The sequence below is a fragment of the Adiantum capillus-veneris genome, chromosome 26 (genome assembly GCF_014529385.1).
Source record: "Adiantum capillus-veneris isolate H3 chromosome 26, ASM1452938v2, whole genome shotgun sequence".
Classification (NCBI taxonomy): Eukaryota; Viridiplantae; Streptophyta; class Polypodiopsida; order Polypodiales; family Pteridaceae; genus Adiantum; species Adiantum capillus-veneris.
The window spans coordinates 22,413,954-22,440,613 of NC_140956.1; the positions used below are offsets into that span (position 1 = coordinate 22,413,954).

Genomic DNA, 26,660 nt, shown 5'->3' on the forward strand with positions numbered 1-26,660 from the left:
TCCCATCATGCACACAGATTTGCTGCTACAAGAGACCCAACCTACTCTGCCGCCCGCCGCAAGCCACCAAGAGCATCCCCATTCGCGTGCACCTCAGGGGCTGCAAGGGGATACAAGCGAGAGCCCTCACAATCCTAGGGAAAAACTATTTTCTTGTCTTTTGAAACCTATACACTCTCACATGTGTGCAGGCACGCACACACACATACTCACACAATTGCGATTGCATATAGGCCACATAAGGCTATGGTCACACGAGGCTTAGTTGCGCCCAAACTATCTGACAAGTTGCAGCTTTTCACCGGCTTAGTTTTGCAACTGTGACTTTTCAAGCATAGTCACAAAATCAAGCGGTTCTACTGCCGGATGACTGGTCCATTTGGTGCTTGGGAGACTTAGCTGCCGCAAGCATGTCTGCTCTTTAGTTCATCTCATAACCACAAAGTGAGTTTACCCCCTCCCCCCCCCCCCCCCCCCCCCAAATGTCCTTGTTTATTTTTCAGTAATCTACGTTCGCATGCCTCTTTGCTTTCATGCCTGCACTTCCCGATCTTAGATCCTATTGCTTGGAGGTCATTGAAACCGCGTGTTAGATAGTGCTGAGGAGGGTATACCAACTTGTATCATGGTGCATGGATGCATGGAAATGATTTTTGATGTCATATTTAAAAAGTCCTTGAAAAGTATTAGGTTTTCTCTCCTTCAAACGCTTGACAGGAAACTTTTAACTTATGGAAGGCCAGGAACTGCCGCATCTTTGATAGCGACCTCTCAGTGGCTAGATTCTCAGATATCATACAAGAAAGTAAGGAGATAATATATGTAGTAGGTAAAAGGCACAACTCAGACGATTGGCCGAGGGCGACCCTCGCCATTGGTCGAGCCTTACTATGTAAATAAAATTTGGGCTTTTGGTAATAGTGGTCTGCCCATCAAGGCTCTACACGAGCTTGAGGCTGATTTGTATTTTTCTTGGTGAGATTATACTACAATCACTCACAATTGTGAGTTTTGCGGAAAAAAAGGGGGAACTTTTAACTTAGAGTTTGTATAGACTAGAGATTTGCCTTGGGAGATGCACCTTAAAAAATCCTTATTATCACAAATTAGAAGAATGAGATGTTGTTTTATTTGTTGTCATTAGGGTTGGGTCGAGAGAGGGCACAAGACTCGCGTGATAGGGGTGTAATGCCCCCCCCCCCCCCCCCCCCCCCTAGCAACACACATACACAGGGGGGAAGGCGCTCCCCCCTTAGCATTTTCTGTGCCAGATGGACAAACCTTTTTTGGATCTATAGGCAACACAATAGCCCTTTCCCTTCAAGAGAAAATCCCCATTCTATACCAGGTTGGAGCAACTCTCAGATGGATGGAGGTCATTGTTCCGGAGGTTTGGACACTCCCATTGGTGTGGGCAGTTTCCAAGTGGATGAGGGGCTCGTTGTGGGTAATTTGTTGGCCTTCCTTGCTAGGGGCTGTTGCAAGTGCATGAGGTAGGGCCTACAAAAATAGGAAGAAGGGCTCCACACTTGTAGTCGCTCATGAAATTTGTGTTCATGGTGCAGTGCAAGCAATTGGGTCTTTGTTGGTTCTGATAGGGTTTGGTTTCGAGCATGTATCCGTGGCTAGACTTGGACGTTGGTGTTGTTGGGCCTTCTTTTGGTCTTCATGGGCTCGTCCCCGTTGTCTTAAATGCATTGGTTTTTTATTGTGTGCTAGAGGCATGGTAGAGAAGGGTGGGCGAGGTGACAGATTGCCTTCCATTGTGGCATCCCCAAAGAGGTCTATCTTTTTGGCCTTCAAAAGGCCACAGGAGAGTGGGTGGAAAATTGGCGCAATTTCTTAACTATTGATTAAGAATCACGGATTGGCAACACATGTCAAGTGAGCTTGTTTTATAATGTATACTAGTGTGTGATCCACGAGTTGTTGCGGCTAATTATAAGCAAGGCTTAACCCTGTGAACTCTCCTCTAGTGTGTGACATGCGCCTTGATGTAGCTAAGTAGAAGCAAGGCTTAAATCTGTGAACTCTCCTTTAGTGCTCGAAAAAAAAAACTAATTTTACTATAATCCCACTTACAAATATGTATGTATGTATATGTAACACACACAGACACGCACATGTATGTGTGTGTGTGTGTGTGTGTGTGTGTGTGTGTGGAGGGGGAGATGGAGAAGGGAGAAACCCTATATTTTGAAATATATTTTTCTTTAGTTAGCTATATGGGTGCATTCCCTCTCTCTCTCTCTCTCTCTCTCTCTCTCTCTCTCTCTCTCTCTCTCTGTTTTGAGTAACAAATGTTGAGTTCGACTTGTCAAATAGATCTCTAAAATCCATGGAGGGGTTTTCTACAATATTAAAAATTCTCCCCATGGATGTGTGTGTGTATATATGTTGCTCGCTCTCTCTCTCTCTCTCTCTCTCTCTCTCTCGCTCTCATACACACACACACACATCCAAGAGGAGAATTTACACACACACACACACATACATATATATGAACATGTATGTATATAGATATATATATATAATAAATACACACACAAGCATGATTATGTATATGTGTGTTTGTACACACACGCACACACATATACATTAGAAATTTTTCTTTTGGGAGTGTGTGTGTGTGTGTGTGTGTGTGTGTGAAAGAGAGAGAGAGAGAGAGAGAGAGAGAGAGAGAGAGTGCATGTGTGAAAAATCCCTTTATTGTCTAAATGTAGTAGAATTGTGATCAAAATTCCCTTCTAAGGGAAAGGTCCAACGTATGAGATTCATTGAAGGTAGAACTTGTTTTTTTCTTCTCTTTTTCCCTCCATCTATCTATCTATCTACTTCTGTGTGCAATCAACCCAATTTTTCATTGTAAGAAAAATCCTATTTATCATGTTTTCCAAAAACTAAGGATACTTTGACATGAGCAGTTGAAAATCAATCTCTCTCTGAGCTCTGTGTCTCTTTTTCTCTCTCCCCCTACACAGTGCCTCTCTCTCTCTCTCTCTCTCTCTCTCTCTCTCTCTCTCTCACACACACACACACACACACACACACCCACACCCACACGCACGCACTCATACACACACTTATGGTGATAGTGACCTATCTACCATCCCAAAAGGTGATTCATCCAAGTAGATGTGCTCCTTCCAAATTTGAAAGTGGACTTTCCATGAATATCCTCTCTTTGCTCTCTCTCTCTCTCTCTCTCTCTCTCTCTCTCTCTCTCCCTCCCTCCCATGATATACTTGAACTACATCTAGAGCTAGACATGGATGGCCCAACTTTGATGTAAGCAGGCAAAACCCACTCTCTTCATAAAAACATAATGTTTGAGTTTTCATTAGTGTCTGTCATGTGCGTACATGTACATACACACACTCAATGAAGTAATCGGCAAATTGGGAGGGGACAATAACATAGGTGCCTAACAATTTTTCAAGTACTTTAAGAAAGGGTATAGAAGTGTCTCTTTATAGTTATTTTTAAAATTTTAAAAATAAACTTGCATAATTTTTACAAAATATCAATATTACACTTAAAAAAAGTCCCTTGAAAAAACAAAGGCAAATATATCTTCAAAAATCAGAGTTTCATTAAATGATAAAATCTCCATCAAAATTAATCATTTTTTGTTATGTACACTTAAGTTTGTAGATTACTTTATGTAGACTACTCTAAAGTAGAAAGCCTTTTTTCTATTATCAAGTCTTTTCATTTCTTGCCATGTTACCACTCACTTGCCATGTTACCACTCACGTTTGAATTTTAGATCTTCTTAGCCTTTACTTTTGCATTTTAAATGAAAGGTTTCGTAAGGTTTTCTTTTAAATCAACCAATGCATGATACATGGATACTCTCTCCTTTCTTGAAAATTTTAAGTTGCATTATATATAGTATAGACTTATGGTGATAGTGGCTTATCTACCACCCAGAAGGTGATTCATCCAAGCGGATGTGCTCCTTCCAAATCTGACGATGGACTTTCCATGAATATCCTCTCTTTGCTCTCTCTCTCTCTCTCTCTCTCTCATATGATATAGTTGAGCTACATCTAGAGCTAGCCATGGATGACCCAACTTTGCCGTAAGGAGGCAAACCCCCCTCTCTTCATAAAAACATAATGTTTTAGTTTTCGTCAGTGTTTGTCATGTGCACACATGTACATACACACACTCAATGAAGTAATTGGCAAATTGGAGGAGGCAATAACATAGGTGCCTAATGTTCAACAATTTTTTAAGTACTTTAAGAAAGGGTATAGAAGTGTCTCTTTATAGTTATTTTAAAAATTTTAAAATATAAGCTTGCATATTTTTTTTATAAAATATCACTATTACACTTTAAAAAAGCCCCTTGAAAAGACAAAGGCAAATATATCTTCAAAAATCAAAGTTTCATTAAATGATAAAATCTCCATCAAAATTGATCATTTTTTCTTATGTACACTTAAGTTTGTAGATTACTTTATGTAGACCTTAAAGTAAAAAACCTTTTGACTTTCTACTGTCAAGTCTTTTCATTTCTTGCCATGTTACCACTAGCTTTTGAATTTCAGATCTTCTTAGCCTTCACTCTTCTTAAAGGGTTTGTAAGGTTTTCTTTTAAGTCACCCAATGCATGACACATGGACTCTCTCTCCTTCCTTGAAAATTTTAAGCTGCATTGCATATAGTATAGATATAGATTCTTGCCATGTTACCACTAGCTTTTGAATTTCAGATCTTCTTAGCCTTCACTTTTGCATTTTTGATGAAAAGTTTTGTAAGGTTTTCTTTAAGTCACCGAATGCATGACACGTGGACTCTCTCTCCTTCCTTGGAAATTTTCTCTCTCTCCTTCCTTGGAAATTTTAAACTGCATTATATAGAGTATAGATTCTATTGTCAAGTCTTTTCATTTCTTGCCATGTTACCACTAGCTTTTGAATTTGAGATCTTCTTAGCCTTCACTTTTTCATTTTAGATGAAAGGTTTTGTAAGGTTTTCTTTTAAGTCACCCAATGCATGACACAAGGACTCTCTCTCTCTCTCTCCTTGTTTGAAATTTTTAAATTGCATTATATATATAGTATTGATGGGTTTTTACATCATTGTTGTAACTTGGTCCCTTTTTTTAATACTCAATTGACTTCTTTGTTTTATAAAAGTTATGTTTTCTTTTTATAATGTAAATGGGTCTTTTCATCACTGTAATTTGATCCTTTATTTAATGTTCATTTGATTTTGTTTTTAAGAAATTTGTTTAGTTTATAAATAAGTCTCTTCATTTAAAGATCTAATGGCTTTCTTGTCAACTTTTTGATTTAACATACTTTTTTTCCTGTAAATTTTATTTTCATTTAAAAAAATTTCTAACTAAAAAATTATAATTTTTTTTAAATGAAAGAATTTTTTCACCACTAAGTTTTTTTTTCAACTTTTAGTTTTGATATGCAAATGTCACCTTATTACTTTAAGACATGTATTACTAATATTATTTTTTCAACTTTTTGTTTTGATATGTAATTATCTCCTTGTTACTTGAGTGCATGTATTATTAAGGATTAGATTTAGACATTTTCAATATTCATTTCTATCCTAAAGATATTATGGATTTCTTTCATTGGATAGCATGCATCATTTTATTGTGTTACTTGTTTTATTAATATATTTATACAAGAATTAGATCAATTACTAAACTCTCACTAATATTTTATAAGCTTTATGTTTTCATGAGGTCAATTAATATAACACTCTTATATAAGGGCACAAGGAAAAGCGAAGATTTTTTGTGTAATTTCTTTACCATTGAATTGAATTGTTGGATGTTCTTCATGTGGCATTTGAACATTTTTGGATTTTAATGTGTACATATAAGAGTTCCCCCCCACTCTCTCACTTCGTTGGAGTTGAGGTAGCTCTCTCTCTCTCTCTCTCTCTCTCTCTCTCTCTCTCTCTCTTTTCTATAGGCCGTCGTAAATCTTTACCTTGTTTTGTCTTCAGCTTTAGCTCCTTGCTATATGTTTGCAATGTATGGGTGGCTCCCTTCAACTGTGGTCTTTGTCGAGGTGGCTCCCCCTAGCCGGTCGTTATGCTATAATATTGGATATGCACGATTACAATGGAATTCTTTTTTTGTTTGAATACACCAACTCACTTTTGTGAATATTACAAAAGAAATAAAAGTTATAAAAAATCCTTAGTGTCACGTGCGATCGAAGGCTTATAAAGAACCCCTGTATCCATTTTTGGAATTGAATAAAACTACACCTCCTTCTTCATAAACTTACAACTTTGTTTTGAGATTCTATTTCCCCCCCCCGGCCCTCCCCCCCCCCGCCCTCCCTAAAAAAACTAACCATTGAAAAAGAGAGCAGGGTGTTGTTTTGAGGCACTGCGATGGGGTGTAGGATCTCACGTTGGGCGCGCTACGATGGGGTGGAGGTACTGAGGCCATAGTGGGATGGGGGTGGGAGTGTCTTTAGGTGGTCGGTGCATTGTTGGGAGGCATAGTCTTCATGGAGGGTGTGTGGAAGAAGGGCCGTAAGTATTTGCTAAAGCGACCAGGTCTGGGGGCTGTCTTTGTTGCCTCGTAACCCACTGTAGTTGTGGAGTTAGCTATTGGTACTCAACGGTGCTTAGTACGCGACTCGAGGAGCAGGGGAGGCGATGCAAAATTGCGATGATTACCGATAATAAGTGCATTGTTTGGAACCATTATAATCACAATTTTGGATCTCTTGACCAGCCTTAAGAGTATTAAGCGTTTTTTTAATAGCTTGGGCTAATAAGAGGGATTTCACACCCGAAGCCGTGCTTGGTGTGGCACAGGCTATCGGTGCGAACTAACTAACGAGCCCCCTCAGGGGTTTCTTTCTTGTTGGCATGTAGGGTGGACAACGATAAGGGGTCACTAGATCTTGGTGGGTGGGGAGCAAAGTTTCTATTCATGGGTAGAGGGGACAAAGAGGGTGAGCGATTCACTTGCCAATGCCACCAATTTGGAGAAGATATTGAAGCCCTCTGTCTTTGGCACTCGAACCTTGTGAGAAGAAATTCTGCATTGGGCAATCAGTAGAGTCATAACAAGGCGGAAGATGGTTATGTAATGCAAGCGGAGTTTAATTTGAAAACCATTTGGAGCATAGAGTTGTGTTGTGCTCACTCAGTAGTGTTGTACTTTATGGATCAACATATGTCATCCCAAGGCTTATGGGAGTGGGCGTCAGCCACGACTAACAATAGAAATGTGATCGGCCGGTTCACGATTGTTGGAAAAGGCTTCTATGTGGCAGGATGTGCTTCTGAGCAAATTGTTCAAGATATGGTCATGAGAGGAGGCATTTGGGAGATTCTCATTTTGCTTATTCTATGCCTGAATTCTGTCCAAACAAAGAGTTTATGGACTACTACCCGGTGTGGGTCACACTCAAGGGCTTCCCTTTATGACTTCACACTCAAAGTTACATTGGGTAAGGTTAGGCTTGGACATCAAGGTGTATGGTAAATTGACATTAATTCTTCAAGTTTTTCCCGTATACTTTGGAATATGAGCAAACCCATCCCCAAGTAACTGGATCTGAGCATGGGTAGTATTGGTGCTTATTGACAAGAATTAACGCTTGCATCGTTCCCAAATGCTTGCTACAAGTGCTACAAGATTGGGCACTATGCTAGGATTGCCATGAGGCGGAGATGACCCCCACTCAAAGGATTAGAATTACTTGGAGGCGGGTCAATAGAGAGGTCAAACCCGTCAACGGATGACACAAGGATGGAAGTAAGCACCAATGATCAGGAGGGGACACGAGAAAAAGTGGTTAAAGAAGTGGCTAAACACAAGCTGCTCCGGTCGGACCTTCTGGTGAAACTAGCAAAGAGGTTAAGAGCCCAACTGAGGAGATGAAAGACATACATCAGCCGATGGATAACTCCATAGTTGAGCCAAGAACATCCAGTGACTTTTCTCAACCTGAGTCGATTGAAGCTAGTGCTCCAAACATTAAAATAGACCCCGTCAGCCATATTGCTAAGATTAAGGGTAACACAACTTGTAATCGAATTGGCCTATTTAACTTGAGAGTAGGGTAAATTAATGAGAGTACTTTTGAGAAATGACTTTGTGAGCATAGCGGGTGAACATGTTGAAGATGATGAAACAGGAAACAGAAGGAAGACAGCAACTCAGAGTAGGAAGAAGATGGAGAAGGAGAAGACACAGAGCTTGCGTACGAGATCTCTGTAGTCTCTCTCTCTGTATTAGAATAATAGTGTATATACAAACTCAGAGCTACAAAGCTAATGTGAAACCCTAAGAGATAAGGTGTCCTTTCACACCGGATGTCTAGGGGGAAAAACCCAGTGGGAGAAAAGTGCCCCTGGTGAAGCGCGTATACACACTAACACTACTACATGTCTACAAATCCCCCCTGTAGTGATAGTCTGAATCCGTACAAGGTAGCAGATCATCATGTGTATGAGAGTAAGCCCAAAGCTTTTCGGAAAGCTTCAAACTTTTCTCATGATAACGCCTTCGTAAATAGATCTGCAATGTTATCCAGTTTAGGACAGTAAGTTAGTGTGATCTCCCCTGCATGTAGCCTTTCCCTGACATAGTGGTAGTGAACCTCTATGTGCTTTGTTCTTGCATGAAATACTGGATTCCTTGCAACTGCCATAGCACTCTGATTGTCAGTGAAAATGGTAGTGGGTGCCTGTTGACACTCACAAAGATCTGCCAATAACCAGCGTATCCATACACAATCAACTGTTGCCGTGAAAGTTGCCCTGTACTCAGCTTCACAAGTTGATGTAGCCACTGTGGTTTGCTTCTTGCTTAGCCAAGATATACATGCATTTCCCAAGAAAAAACAATTCCCACTTGTGGAATGTCGTGTGTCAAAATCACCAGCCCAATCTGAATCGCTGTAACCAAGTAGCTGCATAGAACTGTGCTTTCCATACATATCCCCCCTTGGAAAGAACAGTTGAGAACCAGATTTATGTGGAGCCGGTCCCCCATCCAATAGGCATTTGTATTATGATTTCTCCCATTAAGAGAGACTTGTTACAATACAATATTTGTGTTCCTTGTGACCTAGGTGATGCAATGAAGATGGAAAGCTTCATGCATCACAAACATAACATAAAATTGAAGAAAGCTATAACTATCCCAAGCCTCAGTCCCAAGACCTCAAACACCTTCGAAGGTGGAGAGAGCTAGCAGGGAATGAGGGTAGGGAAGAGGAAGAAGAATCATTTCATAGGAGAAAGAAATAGTTCCTCACTTATCATAACTCTTCTTGCTAGCATACATAATAGCATAGTAATGAAGAAGAAGGAGATGGCAAGCTTAAGCATTGAAGCATGGCTCTTGGTTGGATTTGCACTCCATAGCCAAGAGTGTTGGTGTAGGCTCTCAACCTCTACTTGCTTGGAGAAGGAGAAGGAGCTCTTCCAATTTGCATAGCACACAATGAGAGTGTTTGTGAGTGTGTGTGGGTGAGTATACCTCCTAAGCAACCCCCTAGCTTGCTTGGGTCGATTGCTTGGGTCGACCCCCCCTTGTAGCTCATGCTTGAAGCTCATTGGACCCCTCCAGGCCTAGCCAATCACAAGAAGGAGGCATTACAAGCAACAAGGGTAGCCTTGGGACAAGTGTCTCCCTTTCCCCTTTGAGAGAGAGATCTTGATAAAATCAATTAAATAAATCTCCTAAATTATCATTGGACCCCTTGGGTGGCCAACCAATAGGCTTCACGCACACCATGAGGGCAACATGAGGAGGAACTTCACAAGTGTCCCTTTTGCTTTCTTTCTACCATGCATGCCTTGTGTGAGTGTGTGGGTGCTCTCTCTCATCCCCCCTCATGTAGGGCTCGCCCCTCCTTGTAGGGATTGAATATTTGACTTTTTGACACCTCAAGCCCGTCATGCATAGGCCCAGTTCCCACCACAAGCTTGGCCCTTAAGCACTTTAAGCTTGGGCTGGGTTCTCACCTCAAGTGCAACCCTAGCATCTCAAGCATTTCAAGCACCTCAAGCATCTCAATCATCAAGCACCTCAAGCATCTCAAGCACCTCAATCATCAAGCACCTTCGTCATCAAGCAGGACAAGCACCTCGAGAGCTTGGTCGGTGGGTTCCCGCGCCTCAAGCTCTCAGCCCTAGCTTACCTAAGGTCAAAGGACTTTTACACACATTATTGGAGGTCTTCAATGAAGCTAAACCTAAGGTCTTATGCTCCATTTGTTAGCCTTGCTCTTTGATAGACCATCTCTCATTTGGGCCCCTTTACCATTGGCCCCGTGTTGAGATAGATCTATAAGCACATGTCTATATCTTAACACTTGTTCGTGTTTATTCTCCCACATTAAGTGATCCGTGTAATATGAGAAAATCATTTGGGTTGGTTAGATATTAGATATTAGATTTTATGACACAACTAGTACTGTCAGCTTGCTTAGGCAGAATAAGAAGAAAAGATGATTCTGTTGTTGGACTTAGAGTTGCAGAGAAACGCACACAGCTTGGAGAAGACGAAGGAAGCTCAAGGCAAACAATTGAGAGTGTGTTACTTAGTGTGCAATGGAAAAAAAATAGATAACCCTAGAGTGATGGGCTTATATACAATGCACGGGGGGAAAAACCTCCTAAAAAGGGAAAAAATGCCCCGGTAGTCCCAGTGTGTTCACACACATCACTACCACATATATATGGTAATAAATCCCCCCTGAGTGTTGCGGTGAACGAGAGCTAGCACATGAGTAAAGGAAAATTCCATGCCCTGAGGACATGATTAATCCACAAAGGGGAGTAAGCCCAAAGCTTTGCGGAAAGCTTCGCGCTTCTCACGAGACAATGCCTTTGTGAAAAGATCCGCAAGGTTGTCCTATGTTGGCACATAAGCCAAGCTGATCTCTTCTGCTGAGAGCCTCTCCATGACATAGTGGTAATGCACCTCAATGTTCTTTGTGCGAGCATGAAAAACTAGGTTCCTCGCAAGTGCCAATGCGCTACGACTGTCAGTGTAGATAGTGTTGGCAGTGTCCTGTCCAACACCCAAATCAACCCCATAAGGCGTCTGAGCTATACACGCTCAACCGTAGCTGTGAAGATTGCCCTGTACTCAGCCTCAACTCGAAGTGGCCACAGTAGGTTGCTTCTTGCTCAACAATAATATACATGAACTGCCAAGCATGAAACAAAAACCACTTGCGGACACTCGCGTGTCAAAACAACCAGCCCAATCTGAGTCCGTCTGGCGGCAATGATCCCCCCTTGGGATAAAACAAGCCAAGATGTAAAGTGCCACTAAGGTAGCGAAAAATCCTATCCTGTCAATGCTTAGACCCTGGGCTATGCATAAATCTGTTGACTGTAAGAGTGCAAACTGAATATCCGACCTCTGTTGCATACAAAAATGAGGCATCCAACAACAGTTTTGTAAAGAGTGACATCAGCAGGATCGCTGCATCATGTAGACTCAACTTCAAACCTGTTTCCAAAGGAATGGCAATAGGTTTGCAATCCTCAAGTCGAAACTTACATAGCAATGTCTCTATGTAACTTTTTTGACACAAGGCAATACCACCATCACACTGCTTAAACTATACCCAAGTAATGATGCAGTAGTCCCAAATCTTTCATCTTGAAAGTAGCATTCAAATCAGCCTTGAATTCAGCAATATGGCACTCATTTGGTTTAGTGATCAATAAATCATCTACAGAAAGAACCACAATGAGAAGTACATCACCCTCACGCTTTACATACAATGTGCTTTCTGTTGGACTATTACGAAAGCCTTGTTTGACCAAATGAGTGTTAGCTTTCTCATACCAAGCATGAGGAGATTGCTTCAAGCCATACAAAGCCTTCTCACATCTAGACACTTTGTCCTCTTGTCCTTTCTTGACAAAACCGCGAGGTTGTGTTACATAAACTTCCTCAAATATGTCACCATTCAAGAAAGCAGTAACAATGTCTGATTGATGTACACCCCAACCAAAATGACCTGCCAATGCACATAGAAAACACACAGTAGTCATACAACAAGTGGGAGCAAAAGTCTCTTCATAATGTATGCATTTTTGCTGTGCATAACCCTTTGCAACAAGTTGAGCCTTATGGCGATCGATCTCACCATCCGGCTTGCGTTTCAACTTGTAAACCCACTTGGTACCAATGGCCTTTTTGCCAGGAGGCAAATCACATAAATTCCATGTGTTATTTTCTATAAGTGCATCATATTCTGATTGCATGGCAGCCATCCAATTTTTTGAATTCTATGCTTCATCAAAAGACAGAGGCTCCTCAGCATCATGTAAGCTAGACACAGCCAAAGCATAACAATCTGATGCATAAGATGCATGGCGAGATCCCGAACGAGTATGACTTGAAAAAGGTGCATCCAATTGACTGTCACGCAATGTATGCACCAGCCATTTTTGGCATACCTCTAGCCTGCTCATTTTTAGCCCTTTTCTCATCAAGTACATCATGTATATCTGCATTAGTAAAATAGGCTGATCTGTAACATTTTTAGAAACCCCCATAGGTTGTACATTTGCTTCATTGGAATTTACATTCGTATTTTCGCCACTAAAAAGAGGTAACAAAGGGTCAAAAATGTCTTGTGAGCTTACATTACTATCTCTAGTACATGACAACAAGGGCTGAACAGAATCTTTCACAAACACTACATCTCGCGAAACCAGAATATGCTTTGTTTGCAGATGATACAACTGTAACCTTTGCTTTCAGCACTATAACCAACAAAAATACATTTGACAGCCTTATCATCCAATTTTCTACGCTGTGTTTGTGGCACCAAAGCATATGCCAAACAACCAAAAACACGCATGTGCTCAATAGAAGGCTTTCTATCATGCCATGCTTCATATGGAGTAATAGACTGCCAAGATTTTGTAGGACACCTGTTTAGTACATAAGTGGCACATATGATGGCCTCAAGCCAAAAAGAATGCGGCAAAGCTTGACTTTTGACCATACATAGTGCCATTTTCATAAATGACCTATTTTTCCTCTCAACAACACCATTTTTCTGAGGTGTATAAGGCACTTTATATTGGTGTTTTATCCCACATCTAGCAAGAAATGCATTAAATTCATGAGACATATACTCCCCCCCTAGATTAGAACGGAGGGTGCCCATAGTACATTTCGAGACATTTTCAGCCATAGCCAGAAATTGTTTGAAGCACATAAAAACTTCGGGCTTCTCTTTAAGTGGAAATACCCATGCATGTCTGGAGTAATCATCAATGAAAGTCACGAAGTAAAGGTAATTGCCCAAGGACGGCGGAGTTTGCATGGGCCCACAAACATCACTATGCACAAGCTGCAACCTTCATGTGGCCCGAACTGAACCATCCTTTGGAAACTTCGAATGCTGCATCTTACCCAAAATACAACCTTCACAAACATGTTTCACGAGTGCTTCAAGAGGTGGCAAAGAAGCAACCATATCAGATTTCTGCAAATGCAAAACGTGCATGCCAAAGGTTTGCATTTGAAATAGCCCTTGAATCTGCAACTGCATTTGCAAAATTTTGTCCACACTTGTCATACAGAGTGAGCTTATACAGTCCACGGCACAAAAGCCCAGATGCAACAATTTCATCACCAAAACTGAGATCATGAACTGTACATCTGTCATCCACAAATTTGACTACAAGTCCAAGTCTAGCAAGTGCAGATACTGACAAAAGATTCTTCTTGATCCCACGTACATAAAGTGCATCAACAAGTGTGAAAGAACTGCCATTTGCAACAATAAGCACAATCTTTCCAACTCCCTGAACTGGATAAGAGGCATTGTTGGCACAAGTGACTGAATTCCCATGAGGGACCGACTCGAGAGAGGTGAACAATTCACGATGTGAGGTAATGTGCTTTGTAGCACCACTGTCAAAATACCACACATGTGAATGTGCAGCAACAACTGACATGCATGCATCATGGACAACAAGATTGTAAGTGCACTCTACACTAAAAGCCCATTTTGCATCAACATCAGCATCACAGTCTCCTTTCACGGAATACTGAACAATGGCTGCATTTATAGTGGAACCAGCATTTGCAGTGGAACCACCCCCTTTCTTCTTAGCCTCTTTGGCCTTCAACTTAGGACACTGCTTGATCAAGTGATCATTAGCTTTACAATAATGGCAACGCATCTTCTTTTTGCCCTTATCACCAGAAATTCCAGACGAAGTGCTACCAGCAGAAGCATTGGGAACAGAAGTTTTGCCACTCGCAGCAGAACCATAAGAAGTGGCTACATTGTTGTTACCACCCTTTCTTTGAGAAACAATAAAAGCCTGTTCAACTACACACTGTCTAGTCCAGTTTTTTTTGGAAAGTGACTCTTGCAACAGCAATGTGCATAATGCATTAAACTTGACAACTTCAAGATTTCCTTGGGTCATAAGTCTCCAAGTACTAGCAAAAGTCTGGTAAGGCATCAAGAACAGTCTGCACAAGGGAACTGTCTGAAATGACTTCACCTGCAGAAATAAGTTGCTCATTGATATCCTTGACACCAGCAAGGAAAGTGTCCACATCATCTTCCTCATGCATAATCTTCGACTCCAGCTCTTTACGCAACAAAGCAATTTTAGCCTCATTGCGACTTGCATAAAGACCAACCAAAATATCCCAAGCCTGTTTTGCAGATTTTGCCGAACGAATGTGAGGAACAATGGTGCGCTTCACAGACAACGCAATCAATGCATGAGCCTTCTCCTTTACATCCCAACGAGATTGTTTTATCGTAGGCAAAACAACTCTAATAGCAGCAATCCTTGTAGCAAGACTTGCGACATCCTCAACATCACCTACATCCTCGAAACAAGGACGTACATCAATGCCCTGCACAATATTCTAGATGCCCTTTTGACACAAGAACATGTTGCATCATGTAAGCCCACATAGGGTAATTGTCTTCATCCAATCTGTCCTCAGCAGCAGCAAACATCTTGAACACATCTGTGTTGTTGTCAGCCATGGTAAATGTTGCAGCTGATGTGAAAACTGCCTGAAAAGAGGAGAAACAAAGAGGGAACAACACGTCTATATAACACAAACCGTAAGAGACTGAAAGGCACCTGTTATGCAGAAAATGACACTGACAAAAATTTTGCACAAAGTGACAAAATAGCATGTGCAGTACTGCCTGTAGTGGAAATGGAGGCCGAAATGTGACCGAATCAGAAATCTGAGCAGACTGAGCTCTACGAGATCTCCTGAAATTTTTATCGACCTGCGAACGCTTGCCAAAGCTCACTGAAATCGAAGAAAATGAGCAAGCGTGCGCTGGAGTAGCTAGCGACTAAGTTCGAGAGGACGCAACCTGCTCTAATACCAATTGCTGGAATTAGGGTTGCAAAGAAACGCACATCACACAACTTGGAGAAGACGAAGGAAGCTCAAGGCACACAATTGAGAGTGTGTTACTTAGTGTGCAATGGAAAAAAATAGATAGCCCTAGAGTGATGGGCCTATATACAATGCACGGGGGAAAAAACCTCCTAAGAGGAAAAAAATGCCCCGGTGGTCCTAGTGTGTCCACACACATCACTACCACATGTATATGGTGAGATCTGTTTGTTTCCAATGATAGCGGTTTGCTATAGGTTCCTTGGTTGGGTGGTCAAGGGGGCTTGATTGAGTTGTGACAGGGCTTCCTCTTTGGTGGCAACCCCAAGTCAGACTTAGCTTCCCTTGGTTGTTGGTGGTCTCAGCGTGGCTCCCTTTGTCAGCTGATGTATGGTCATATGATTTGGATTGGATAGTGGGTCAGGTGGTGGTAGATGCCATGGCTCTATTGGAGCATGGCTTACATTGTAACCTTTTTTACTTTCATAATATTTATATACACTCACTATTGTGAGTTTGGGAAAAACAAAAAAATTATATACCCCCCCTCTCCCCCCCCCCCCCCCCCCCCCCCATGTGGAAAATGCTAGTTACTACTTGCGATGGGAATCATCATAGTAAGTATCAGTATGTTATTTTTTTGGGACAAATCTCACAATATGTGAGAGGTTATATAAATAATATTTAAGCATTACATCAGCACCATGCTCAATCCGAGCCATGGCCAAATACATTCTAATGGAGATACATGATCAAAAGGAACACCAAATCGGCAACCCTCAAAGTGTCATAGATCTGACAGTAAGAGTTACCCAATTCCACTCGTCACAGGTCTTGCCTTTTCCAATCCCAAAAGTAGTTTCCCTGCTATCTTGGATAATCTCTGTGTAGTTGGATCCCGAGAGAACCTGAGCAAACACTCGGCCATTCCTTGCCTTCCAAACATGGTGGAAGAAGAAAAATCTAACTACTTGAGTACATATTAGAATTGGTTGTCTCTTCATCCCTTTCCCTCCAAGGAGCAAATCATTCTTGGGTAACCCAATCTTCCAAGTCCTTTGGACCATTTTCACACCTTTCTTGCCAGGCCTATAACTCCCAAGAATTCCAAAAACAAATGTGGTAGGTAATCCCTAGCAATTATGCAGTCCGAACACCTGTCGGAGCTGATGTCTCGAGCTATGACCTTGTCACCTATTGGCAAGGCCCCCCATTGCACCTTCCACAGAAAAATCTTCATTGCCAAGGGAAACTGAGGGTTCCATATGTTCTTTGTAGCCAAGAGCCATTGCCCCTTTGGACATTGCTTACCCTACTGTTTGTTCAGAGGGACAGCCCAGTCTGCCTTGTGCATAAGACCTATGTAAATGCCCTTGGTGTGTGGTTTTAGAAAGTGGCTACTCTGTGGCCATCGCCAGGCTTTCCATACCAGAGGCCATGGATAGCCCCACACACCAAGCATTTTCAGTTTTCTTCACGCATTTTTCATTGACAAGCTTGTGTTTTAAGTTGTGTGGACATAAGCATTTGATTCCTATTAGAAACATTGATTTTTGACAAGTAGCACAATGATGTAAGCACCTTGGCTTCAAATGCTAGGCGAAAAAGCTAGATCGTGTTAAGAAGTACATTCTGAAGGGAAAAAACTTACGCGACTGATGAAAAATTGCAAAATTCTATGGGTATAATACTATGCTTGCCAACAACAATCAACTGCCCAACAGAGGAAACCCTTGCAACATCAGGTTTTACTTGTAACCTCTTTAAAGCTGGTCTAGGCCTAGCCAAGATCCATTCTTGGAGAATTGGGATAATACTAAACTTTGTACTAGGTGTGAAAGGATTATTGTATCTATTTCTAGACACTCATGAAGTTTTGTGTAGTACTTCTCAACGGAAAGGCATATAAAACAAAGAAACTACTACCTTTTGTGGTTCACTGTTGTTGGTAGTTCTCAACCAAAATGTGGTAGTTCACTACCAAAAGGCATATAGCAAAAAGGTCTAAAGCCTCCCCAGCATATTTTGCTAAGGACAAGAGCACTATTGCTGGCAGACTTCACAATAGAAAACAATTTGATATGTCTTAGAATAGAGACAAAAAGGGAGATGTTAAAGGGATGGTAAAGTGCAAATGTTGCAGCCCCTAGTTTTTGTCTCCAAGAGTTCACTATATAGAAGAAGCCTAGTGCCCTTCATGTATCTAAAGTTAAGTCTCTTATCTCTTAATTTCCCATGATTATAACACACCCTTTTCTTGTAACCTCTGTAACTTTTTTCCAAATTCCTTTAAAATGATACCCCTCCGGACATAAAAATACAAATAAAATATTGTATTAAAGCTTTCCTTTTGTCGCGCTACTGTGATACTCATAGAAATTTGTTCACGTGAAACACAGAGAAGGTTGCACATAAGCAATTTCATGTTTTCATAATGCATGGTTTTCCCTTGCTTTTGCTGTTGGTTGAACGGTTGGCCATGGCAAAATCCGAAACAAGGTAAATGGACCATAATAAGAATACAAACGTGGATATGATATTTTATTAAACATATAAACATACACATCGTATGAGTGTACATGTGTGTTTGTGCATGTTTACGCATGCATCTCGCGACTTGTGTAGTACAATGTAGACTCTATTTCTAAGAAAAACAACATAGTAAATATTCAGGATGTAAATATCCATTCATTATTTTTATGTGGAGGGAAAGAGGTATGTTGTTCACATATGTAGTTTGCAAGGAGAAGGCAACAAATGAAGTTCATTGATGGAATTTCCTATTGTCGTGCTCTTCAATTATGCGGTGCAAATGTTTTTGTATAGTTTTATGGTCTACAAGAATGCGTTGCACTCCCTAACCCTAGCAGAATAACTCCAACATGATAGAGGAGGTGACATAGTTGGGCTGATTGACAAACAAGGGCATGCTACATGCAAAATTTGTATGGGCAATGAGCCAATGACTGAGGGGGTTGCTAGTATTGGAGAGAGGGGGGGAGCGAGGGAGAGCTTGTACTATCATGTAGCTTCGAATTTCTGTAAAAAACCCTTTGCATGCCTTAATTGTCCCCCTTAGCTTGCACACATTTCCTTCTTGCTTTCACATCATCCCTCATAGCCCTTATGTCTGAGTGCCCTCTCCCAGGTTTCACTCCATTGGGTGCTTTGCGTCTTCCTCCTTTTATTTTTCTTGTTATTTTGATTTGTTGCAAGTCCACCCCCTTATATGAAAACATACCACATATGTTCATCAGAATGGGTTTTCTAATACAAAGAAAATACGTAAGTTTATTTATGAGAGAGGTATTTAAATCCAATTAGAATAAAAAAATGTTTCTTATAGAAAAGGAGCAATTAAGTGTCCTCAGTCACAGAAAAATAAAAATCTTTGCAAATCATCTCAAGTGCATAAGTGAGTTTAGGCAATAAAAAGCCCCATGAATGTAGAAAATCAGAATATATTTTCATGTCCATACAAAGAGATGGTCTAGTGTGCTATGTTTCCATTGATACATTTGCTTTTTTTTAAAAAAAATTCCATGCTCACAATTGTGAGTAGAGAAGTTATATTAACTTAATAGAGATTTTCATGTCCATATAATTCTATAAAAGGTGCATTGTTTGCATTGATACATTTGCATTTTTTTCTTTCTTTTTCCACATTCACAATTCTTAGTAGAGAAGTTATTTCAACTCAACAAAGAATGTACAAAGAACCTCTAGCACTAAATGTGCCTTGCGGGGATCACTTTACGAAAACGGTATGTACATCACATGAGGAGGATCTTAACCAACTACACCTATTGTAGACCAATGTTTTACCCTTCCCTAGAGGTCACAACCCAAGAAAATGATGCAGCTTAAAGCGTGATTCCATTCTTTAGCTTGGCCATCTGACCCTACTCTAGAACCTACCAAGTAAAACAGCTCAATGCTTCCACGCACGATATCTTTAAATTGAGCTGCCACATGATGACCCTCAAAGACTCGAAGGTTTCGAGCTTTCCAAACTTGATTCATAAAGCAATACTTGATTATTTGGTGCACACCAGAATAGGGCTTGGTTATCAAATTTTTAGCCTCCCACAACTAATTCATTATTTGTTTTTCGTAACCCACTCGCATGATACAATAAGAGTCCGTGAGGGCTATCATAGCTGCTTGGTTGCACTTGAACCCATGACTGTAGTCACGGAGGACAAGTGCTCAACCAACTAAGCTAGCTCCTTTGGACACAACAATTACTACTTTTAAGTCATTCTTAAATAACAACACCTCCCATGTCTTTTGCACCCATGTGGGACATTTACATTTTTCTTCTTCTTTACCTTTCCTCTTTGTTTTCTTCTCTCTAGAGTGTTTTTGCACCATGTAGGTAGTGATTTTTTTTTGAAGCCATGATGAGCAATCTATCTACTTGACATTCAAGTAATATAAATAATCTCTTTTTGAGTGTGTGTGTGTGTGAGAGAGAGAGAGAGAGAGAGAGAGAGAGAGGTGGGGCAAATAACCTAATCTAGCCATCGAGCTTTGATGTTTATGCGGAACTCATACTTTACCACCAGGCTTGGGTAGAACTTCAAGCATGCCTCAGAAAGGAAGGCCACTCTTACTTCTCCTCACAAAGGCCAAAATTATGGGTGGCCTTCATGTCGAAGACCGCACAAAAATTAGATCTTCAAGTTATGTTCTCCTATCGATGCAAGACTTTTCCAACATATGCTTCATGGCGTCTGTAACTATATAAGTCCAGATAAGTTGATAGAGAATGTCTTGTTTATTGTATTGAACGATTCACCATAGAGGTTCCTCTTGCCATCATTGTCGTAGGATCAATTACAATGGTGTATGTCCACACAACCATATTTGACCACGTCACAAAATTCGCAATATACCAAGGCTCATGTGCTATGGCTATGAAAGGTGATTTTTTTATAGAAGCCTTTGATGGCATGCTATTTTTTGAGCCGAATTTCAAGCTTGGGTGTCTTTCAAAACCTCTAGTTTGTTTCAGGACTTCTATGTAGATGTGGAGGGCCAAGAGGGTCTCTGCATCCTTCCATGTTCAGGCTACCTTGTCATTGTCAATTTGCCATTGCCACTTTGACGTAGGCGTAGAAGAGATTTTTCAAGCATCATGGAAACCAAATTGAAACGACCCCAAGAAACCAAGTCTTGAACTCGAAACGTGGTGGCATCGAGAAACTTTCACTCACATGGCTCACATTAATGCAGACAAAACAGCTCCCGGATTGGATACGAGATCTGTAGAAAGAGAAATGCATTCAAGCCCATCCTCATCAAGCTTCCCTACCATCGGCTTCAGAGCGTCTACACAGCCTCCGCCCTCCTCCACTCAAGCTCTGGCCATGGCAAGCTCTACCCTGCAATTGATTCTACAAAGTCTTACAGTTAGATCAGCTTGGTTTTGGCGCCATGGAAGAATAGAGCTCGTTTCTAGCTACGTAGGTCGCGTTCAGAAAGCGCAGCGAGGGTTTTGAACTGCAAGCTCCAGAGCTTGCCACATGAAGCAACAGGGGCGAGTGGGGGACCGAGAAGGAGATCGGTTTAATGACGACGACACTGCCTCCGCAGCTAGCAAGGTTAGGAGGAGAGGCTCTACTAGGGTTAGAAGGGCACCTTCCATTTGTAGCAGTGTGAGAGGAAGCACTATCGCCATCAGCGGATTGCGGTTGAGGCGTGCGTCGCAACTTGCTGGTGGGAGAAGAAGAGGACCAAGCACGCCAGTCCCCTCCTGGAAGCTTGTAGGAGATACAGAAAATGTGGAAGCTTTTGCACTTGGACGGCACCCAGATGCACATCATCATCACCATCATCATCTGCGAGCAGAGAGGCCCTCTGCTGCTACCGTGTCCGCGCGTAGGCTTGCGGCTGCTCTGTGGGAGCTCCAAGCAGTCCCATTTTCCAGAGGTGGAGCACCGGACAACAAAGATGCTCATGGCCGGCCACATAGCAAGACTTCAGTGAATGTGAAGCAGTCCGAACTTTTAAGCCAGCCTCATTCACCTGCATCTAGCCGCATGAGTGAAAGGTTGTTCAAATCACCAGTTATACAAAACAAGGTTAGTCTTTCGTTCTGACCAGCAAGGAGAGAATTTTGTTTCTGTTTGACAACAGTAATCTGCATTTATCTTGGTAGTGTATGTATGAGGTGAATGTGGAGAATTGGCATTATGTCCTGTGTTCCTGGTGCCTAATGCTGTATAGTTCGGGCAGATGGAGCCTACAAGACGGGCCGCTAACCCCTCGCCTACCATGAAAGCCTTACTGAAAGAACTTGCGCAAGGTCCAGCAACTTCAAATGAGTTTGTGAAGGTGCTAAATCATGTGAGAATGCTGGAGGAGCAACATAGATCTAGTGCCCTTTTAGTAGACAAGTTGCATCGTGAACTTGACCAGTCACGTTCCAAGTTGCATGAGCTCCTCGAGAATGAAAAGGACCATAGCATCGAGGTGGAGGAGATTACGAAGAAGCTTGTTGAAGAGCGGGCTATCTGGCAAGAAAGGCAAAAAGAACATGTTAGGCTAGCTATGCAATCAGTTCAGGAGGAGCTCTATCATGAAAGGAAAGCAAAGAGCCGGCTGGAGTCGCTTCACAAGAGACTGGCAAAAGAGTTTCAAGAGCTCAAGAAGGCTCTCGGAAAAGCTTTACATGATTTGGAGAGGGAAAGGAAAGCTCGGGAGCTGATGGAGGATGTGTGTGATGAGCTAGCACGAGAGATTGGGGAGGACAAAGCTCGAGTGGAAGAAATGAAACGGGAGTCTGCTAAGGTGAGAGAGGAAGTTGAGGAGGAGCGCAAAATGCTGCAGATGGCAGAGATTTGGCGTGAAGAGAGAGTGCAGATGAAGCTCATGGAGGCGAAGCTGGAGCTGGAAGAGAAAAACACGGCGCTTGATAAGCTTAGAGGGGAGCTTGAAGCTTTTCTGAAAGCTAAGAGAGCAGCGTCTACGGGGCAACATACGCCTGTTGATTCAAGGCAGGATGAGAATAGTAGACATCTGCAGGAAGCAATTGTAGGCCAAAATCTGGCTGACCCGTTTCATCCAAGGGAGGCCCGGGTTCCTGCCAGACATTCTATTGACTCGCGGTTAAGCAGTTTGAATGGGGCAAAACAGAATGCAAATGACTGTGAAGGAGAAGATGGCTCCCTAGCCGGTGACGATGATTTGCATTCAATTTCAATCAGCAATGAGCTGCTCACCAAGCAGGATGGGCCACCAAGAAGCCGTTTTCAACACAATCAGAGAGACGGAGATGACAGGGACAGGCGGTCAAACAATCGAAGGGTTTTGGCCCCAGAGAGATATAAACATACTCAAGGGGGTCGGTATCAGGGGCTTCAACGATCGAAGAGCAGTCAGGTGCGAGAAGGTGGTGGACACATAGATCATTATTTGCCTGATATGCAGGATATGCCATGGATGGAAGACAAAGCAGAAAGGCGGGATTGGTTCGAAGATCAACATGCGGTAGGAGGTGATGAAACTGTCAATACCTGGCCAAGCGAGAATGAAGGCTCCCACGGGCACTCGTCGTTCAGTCCAAGACCGGGAGGAAGGATGAAGACTGAACCATATGAAGAGAGCAATAATCTGGAGTCTTCTGGTACGAATGCAGCTTGGCTTCGGCAAATAGTTGAGAGCTCAAGGGATTTGCCAGCCACGTCAGTGTTTGCGCCTATGCATCATCAGTTGTATGCTAAATCAAGCCCAACTCGTCAATGGAACCATTTCTGGTCATCACCAGACCCAGGAAGCCCGCGCCAGGCGAAGAGCAAAGGCTCTAGTGAAATGTCTGGGAGTCTGAGGGATAATAGCCTCAAGACAAAGCTTTTGGAAGCCAAACTAGAGGGCCAACAAGCGAGATTTAGAGCGGGCATGGGCTGATTTTACATGCTGTTTTGGTGCATCAATCATCAAAGGTCATTGTGCCCTGCCGTCAGAGGGTGGTGCGACTTGATGCAAGGGGTTGCTGGCTTCCTCTCTAGAAGCTGTGGAGCTCTTCGTGGGTGCTGTTAAAACACCTCTGTTTTTCGTTCTTTCAATGTGGATTTTGTATCTTAATGTGTAGAAGATGGCATTCATGGTGTGTACATGCAGCCTTGTAACGTGATTGGTTTGCAATTGTGCACAATTGAATCGGATCTTGCGGAAGGGTGCGTGCTTTATGTCGTTTGAATTTTCACAGGCTTGTTATGTTGCACCGAGGTGGTGTAGATAGCCCACATTGGAACTATTGCAAAGCCCAGATTGATCCATTTAAGGCTTTCCCTGCTTCTTATGAAGCACCCATGATCTAGATCCACTAACAGCCTAGGCCTTGCTAAAATGTCTTCTCCATGTTCTGATATCATTGGTTTTATTTTCTTGCGGCTTGTCGCAAGACTAATGTTGTCAGAGTCTTTGTAATGCCTTGTTAGAAATGCCTTGTTAGAACTACACGGTGAGGTAAATCAAACTGGTGCCTCCCCTTGCATGACAGTAACCTATTAGCCCACCACTGGCTTGGCATGGTGCGTCAAAGTCTTGAATAAATGCCAATTTTTTTGGCCCTCATAAGGCCCTAGTAAAGCATAGAATTTTGGGAGCAATTATTGATCATTGGGTAAAGCTTGTCCATTAGTGTCACTAGGCAAGTTATGATGGCAAACCTGCTTTCTTCCTTTTTTTTTTTGAGCGTGGTCTTACGTATATGTGGGCCATTGTGAGAGATAGTTGACTTTGTATTCTTGACATTGAGTTGTGGGTCACACATTCTTTCTCATCCTCTTATATAGGCCATTGTGACTTCTTTATGTTCGTTCGACATCATTTTTCCAAGTGCTATTCTTCTGATTTGATGCTAAAAGATAACAAAGAATATAAATACCAATGCCCATGATTTCCCTCCGACGGAGTGCAAGATGTATACATTCCAATGTTACCAATATTTCGGTATTGCATCGGATTTGTGAATCAAAGACAGCCGCGATATTGGTATTATAACACTCTTGTGAATCAAAGAGAACCATCGAGGTTACGCAGTACTCATTTCTTTGTTCAATGCCATTAGGTTAAATACTTCTAACATTTTCCTTTAGATTTACTAGTCACTGCCATCTGCATCTGGTAGTGAATTAATAATAATGGTACACTAGTCATCTTGATAGGTAGAGTTTATTAGATAATACCATAAGAATATGTAAGTGTTTAACCATTAGAGTGGGGGAAGGAAGTGGGAAAACTTGTTCATATCCTGTATTTACAACTCTACATTGCTGGACATCACACCCACAAGGGGCCATACCGTGGGAACATGTTTCCCGATGGGGAGGTGGATGGCATTGATCAAGAGCAGCCCGAGAGCCTCAAACCCTCTACCTTGGGGGTACATCATGAAGGCTCTGCCAATTGAGCTATGCTCTTTTGGTTATGTCTACATGGTTAATGTTACATGTAGCTTCAACACTAAATAATGCCATTAGTGCCTAAAATTGTATATGTACCATTGGTGTTGCTTGACATTTTGTGTGGATAGTATTACTAGTACCATTCAACAAATATAATAAACATGTAAGGATATTTTTGGTAATAATGATGTTTGCTATTAATTTGTTCAGTAATATGCGTAGGAGTAGTATCGAGCGTATAGGTCCATTAGAATGAAGTGCCAATCATGTACTTTTTTGTTATGAATTGATAGTATGGTCAGGTTTTAGCGCCAAATGTTCCCGAGATATAAAATACACTAGTATCACTGCAACAAACTAATAGTGACCGAGTATATACCCAATAATTCAAGAAGGATCAAAAGTGTTAAGTTATTGTCTCCTTCTATGTGTAGCTTAGAAAACTAATCAATGCCATTGATGCTTGACAATTTTCTAGAAAGTTAATAATGTTTTTTGGAATTTATTAGTGGAGACCATTTAATGCAATATGTTTGAACACTTATCATAATAGTTGCTTGAGATTTGTTATGCCAAGAGAGGTGTTAAAAGCTTCAAGTATTCATCACTACGAACGAGTGAGCCGCCGGTGCCATCTACGACAACAAAAAAGAGAAAGTTTATGCAAAGTCATCTAACAATGTGTATTGACACCTTGTATCACCTTCTTAGCCACTTTTTCGTTGAAAACATTTTTTTTTCTCTTAATTGTGGCATTTCTATTAACTACTAACCTTGGCAGTGTGATTTGATTGCTCTTAAAATTTTAGTGAGGCCGATCTAGAGTTATTCCATAATGTGTGTGTGTGTGTGTGAGAGAGAGAGAGAGAGAGAGAGAGAGAGAGAGAGAGAGAGATCCACCAAATATGCCTCACTTCAATAGATAAAAACATCAGGGCTTGGCAATGGGATCATCAATATAGATAAGGTGCAATGTCTATACATATGCATAGTTATAAATGATTGATGCAAGTAAGAGGACTTGTCACCAGTAAACAACTACCCCACCATCACCCATGCATGCATACCAATTGGTAAACATAGCAAAAGTCCACTCTAGGGTAGAGGAGCCAAAAAAAGGGATGGTCCCAAAATTAAAACAATGTTTGAATAAAATCCACCATATCTTTTTCATTATTTGAATACTTGATGAGGTAGAGATTTTTTTTTTTTAATAGCAAAACTCACAATTGTGAGTGAATTATATTGAGCAGCCCAAAAAATTACAAGGTTTTGTCATGCTCATGTTAAGCCATGACAACCTCCAGGGATCATAATTACATCGGCTATTAGGGCAGCCACCCCCACGAACCCGTCTCCACATCCTTGATACACAAGGTTCATACTCTTGTCATTATGAGATCTTTTATTTACCGATGGCCAAGATTTGCCCCCATCCTAGGCATTCCATCTGCTGACAACAAGGCACAAGTAGTCCTAGACCAATCTTCCGAGTGATGCTTGCGCCCGAGTGCCCATATTAGCACTTTGCTTTCTTGTATAATTTCTGCGAAGCTTGCCACCTCATAACCTCCTTCAAACACATGGTGGTTCCTTGTCTGCCATACATTATGAAAGAAGAAGTATCTGACGATCTGAGTGCTGACGAGGAGTGCAAGACTACCTGAATTTTTGCCTCCAAGGAATAGGTCAGTCTTGAAAAAACTAATTTTCCATGTTCTCTGGACCCACTTGCATACTTTCCTTGCGAGGCCTTTGATAGTTGGGCAGTACATGAAGGTTTTCTTATGGAAGGTTATTTGGGGTGTGCATATGATTCGAGCGTCTCTAAATGGGCTCCTCTATCCTAGTGATCAAGATGCGAGTTA

The 26,660-nt window shown here is 41.6% G+C and overlaps 1 protein-coding gene across 1 annotated transcript; it reads left to right on the plus strand.

Annotated features, from left to right (window-relative positions):
- The first annotated feature begins 20,774 nt into the window (after window positions 1–20,774).
- LOC147423119 (uncharacterized) lies at window positions 20,775–23,557 on the plus strand. The gene is made up of 2 exons (XM_086501632.1): window positions 20,775–21,465; window positions 21,620–23,557. The coding sequence occupies exons 1-2, from the start codon at window positions 20,908–20,910 to the stop codon at window positions 23,288–23,290; spliced, it is 2,229 nt and encodes a 742-aa protein (XP_086357758.1). The 5' UTR covers window positions 20,775–20,907; the 3' UTR covers window positions 23,291–23,557.
- The last annotated feature ends 3,103 nt before the right edge of the window (window positions 23,558–26,660 follow it).

Bases quoted from the DNA above. Each gene is read 5' to 3' on its own strand.
- LOC147423119 (XM_086501632.1), top strand. From the start codon at position 20,908: ATGAAGCAACAGGGGCGAGTGGGGGACCGAGAAGGAGATCGGTTTAAT. The intron at 21,466-21,619 runs GTTAGTCTTTCG...TAGTTCGGGCAG, and splicing joins CACCAGTTATACAAAACAAG to ATGGAGCCTACAAGACGGGC.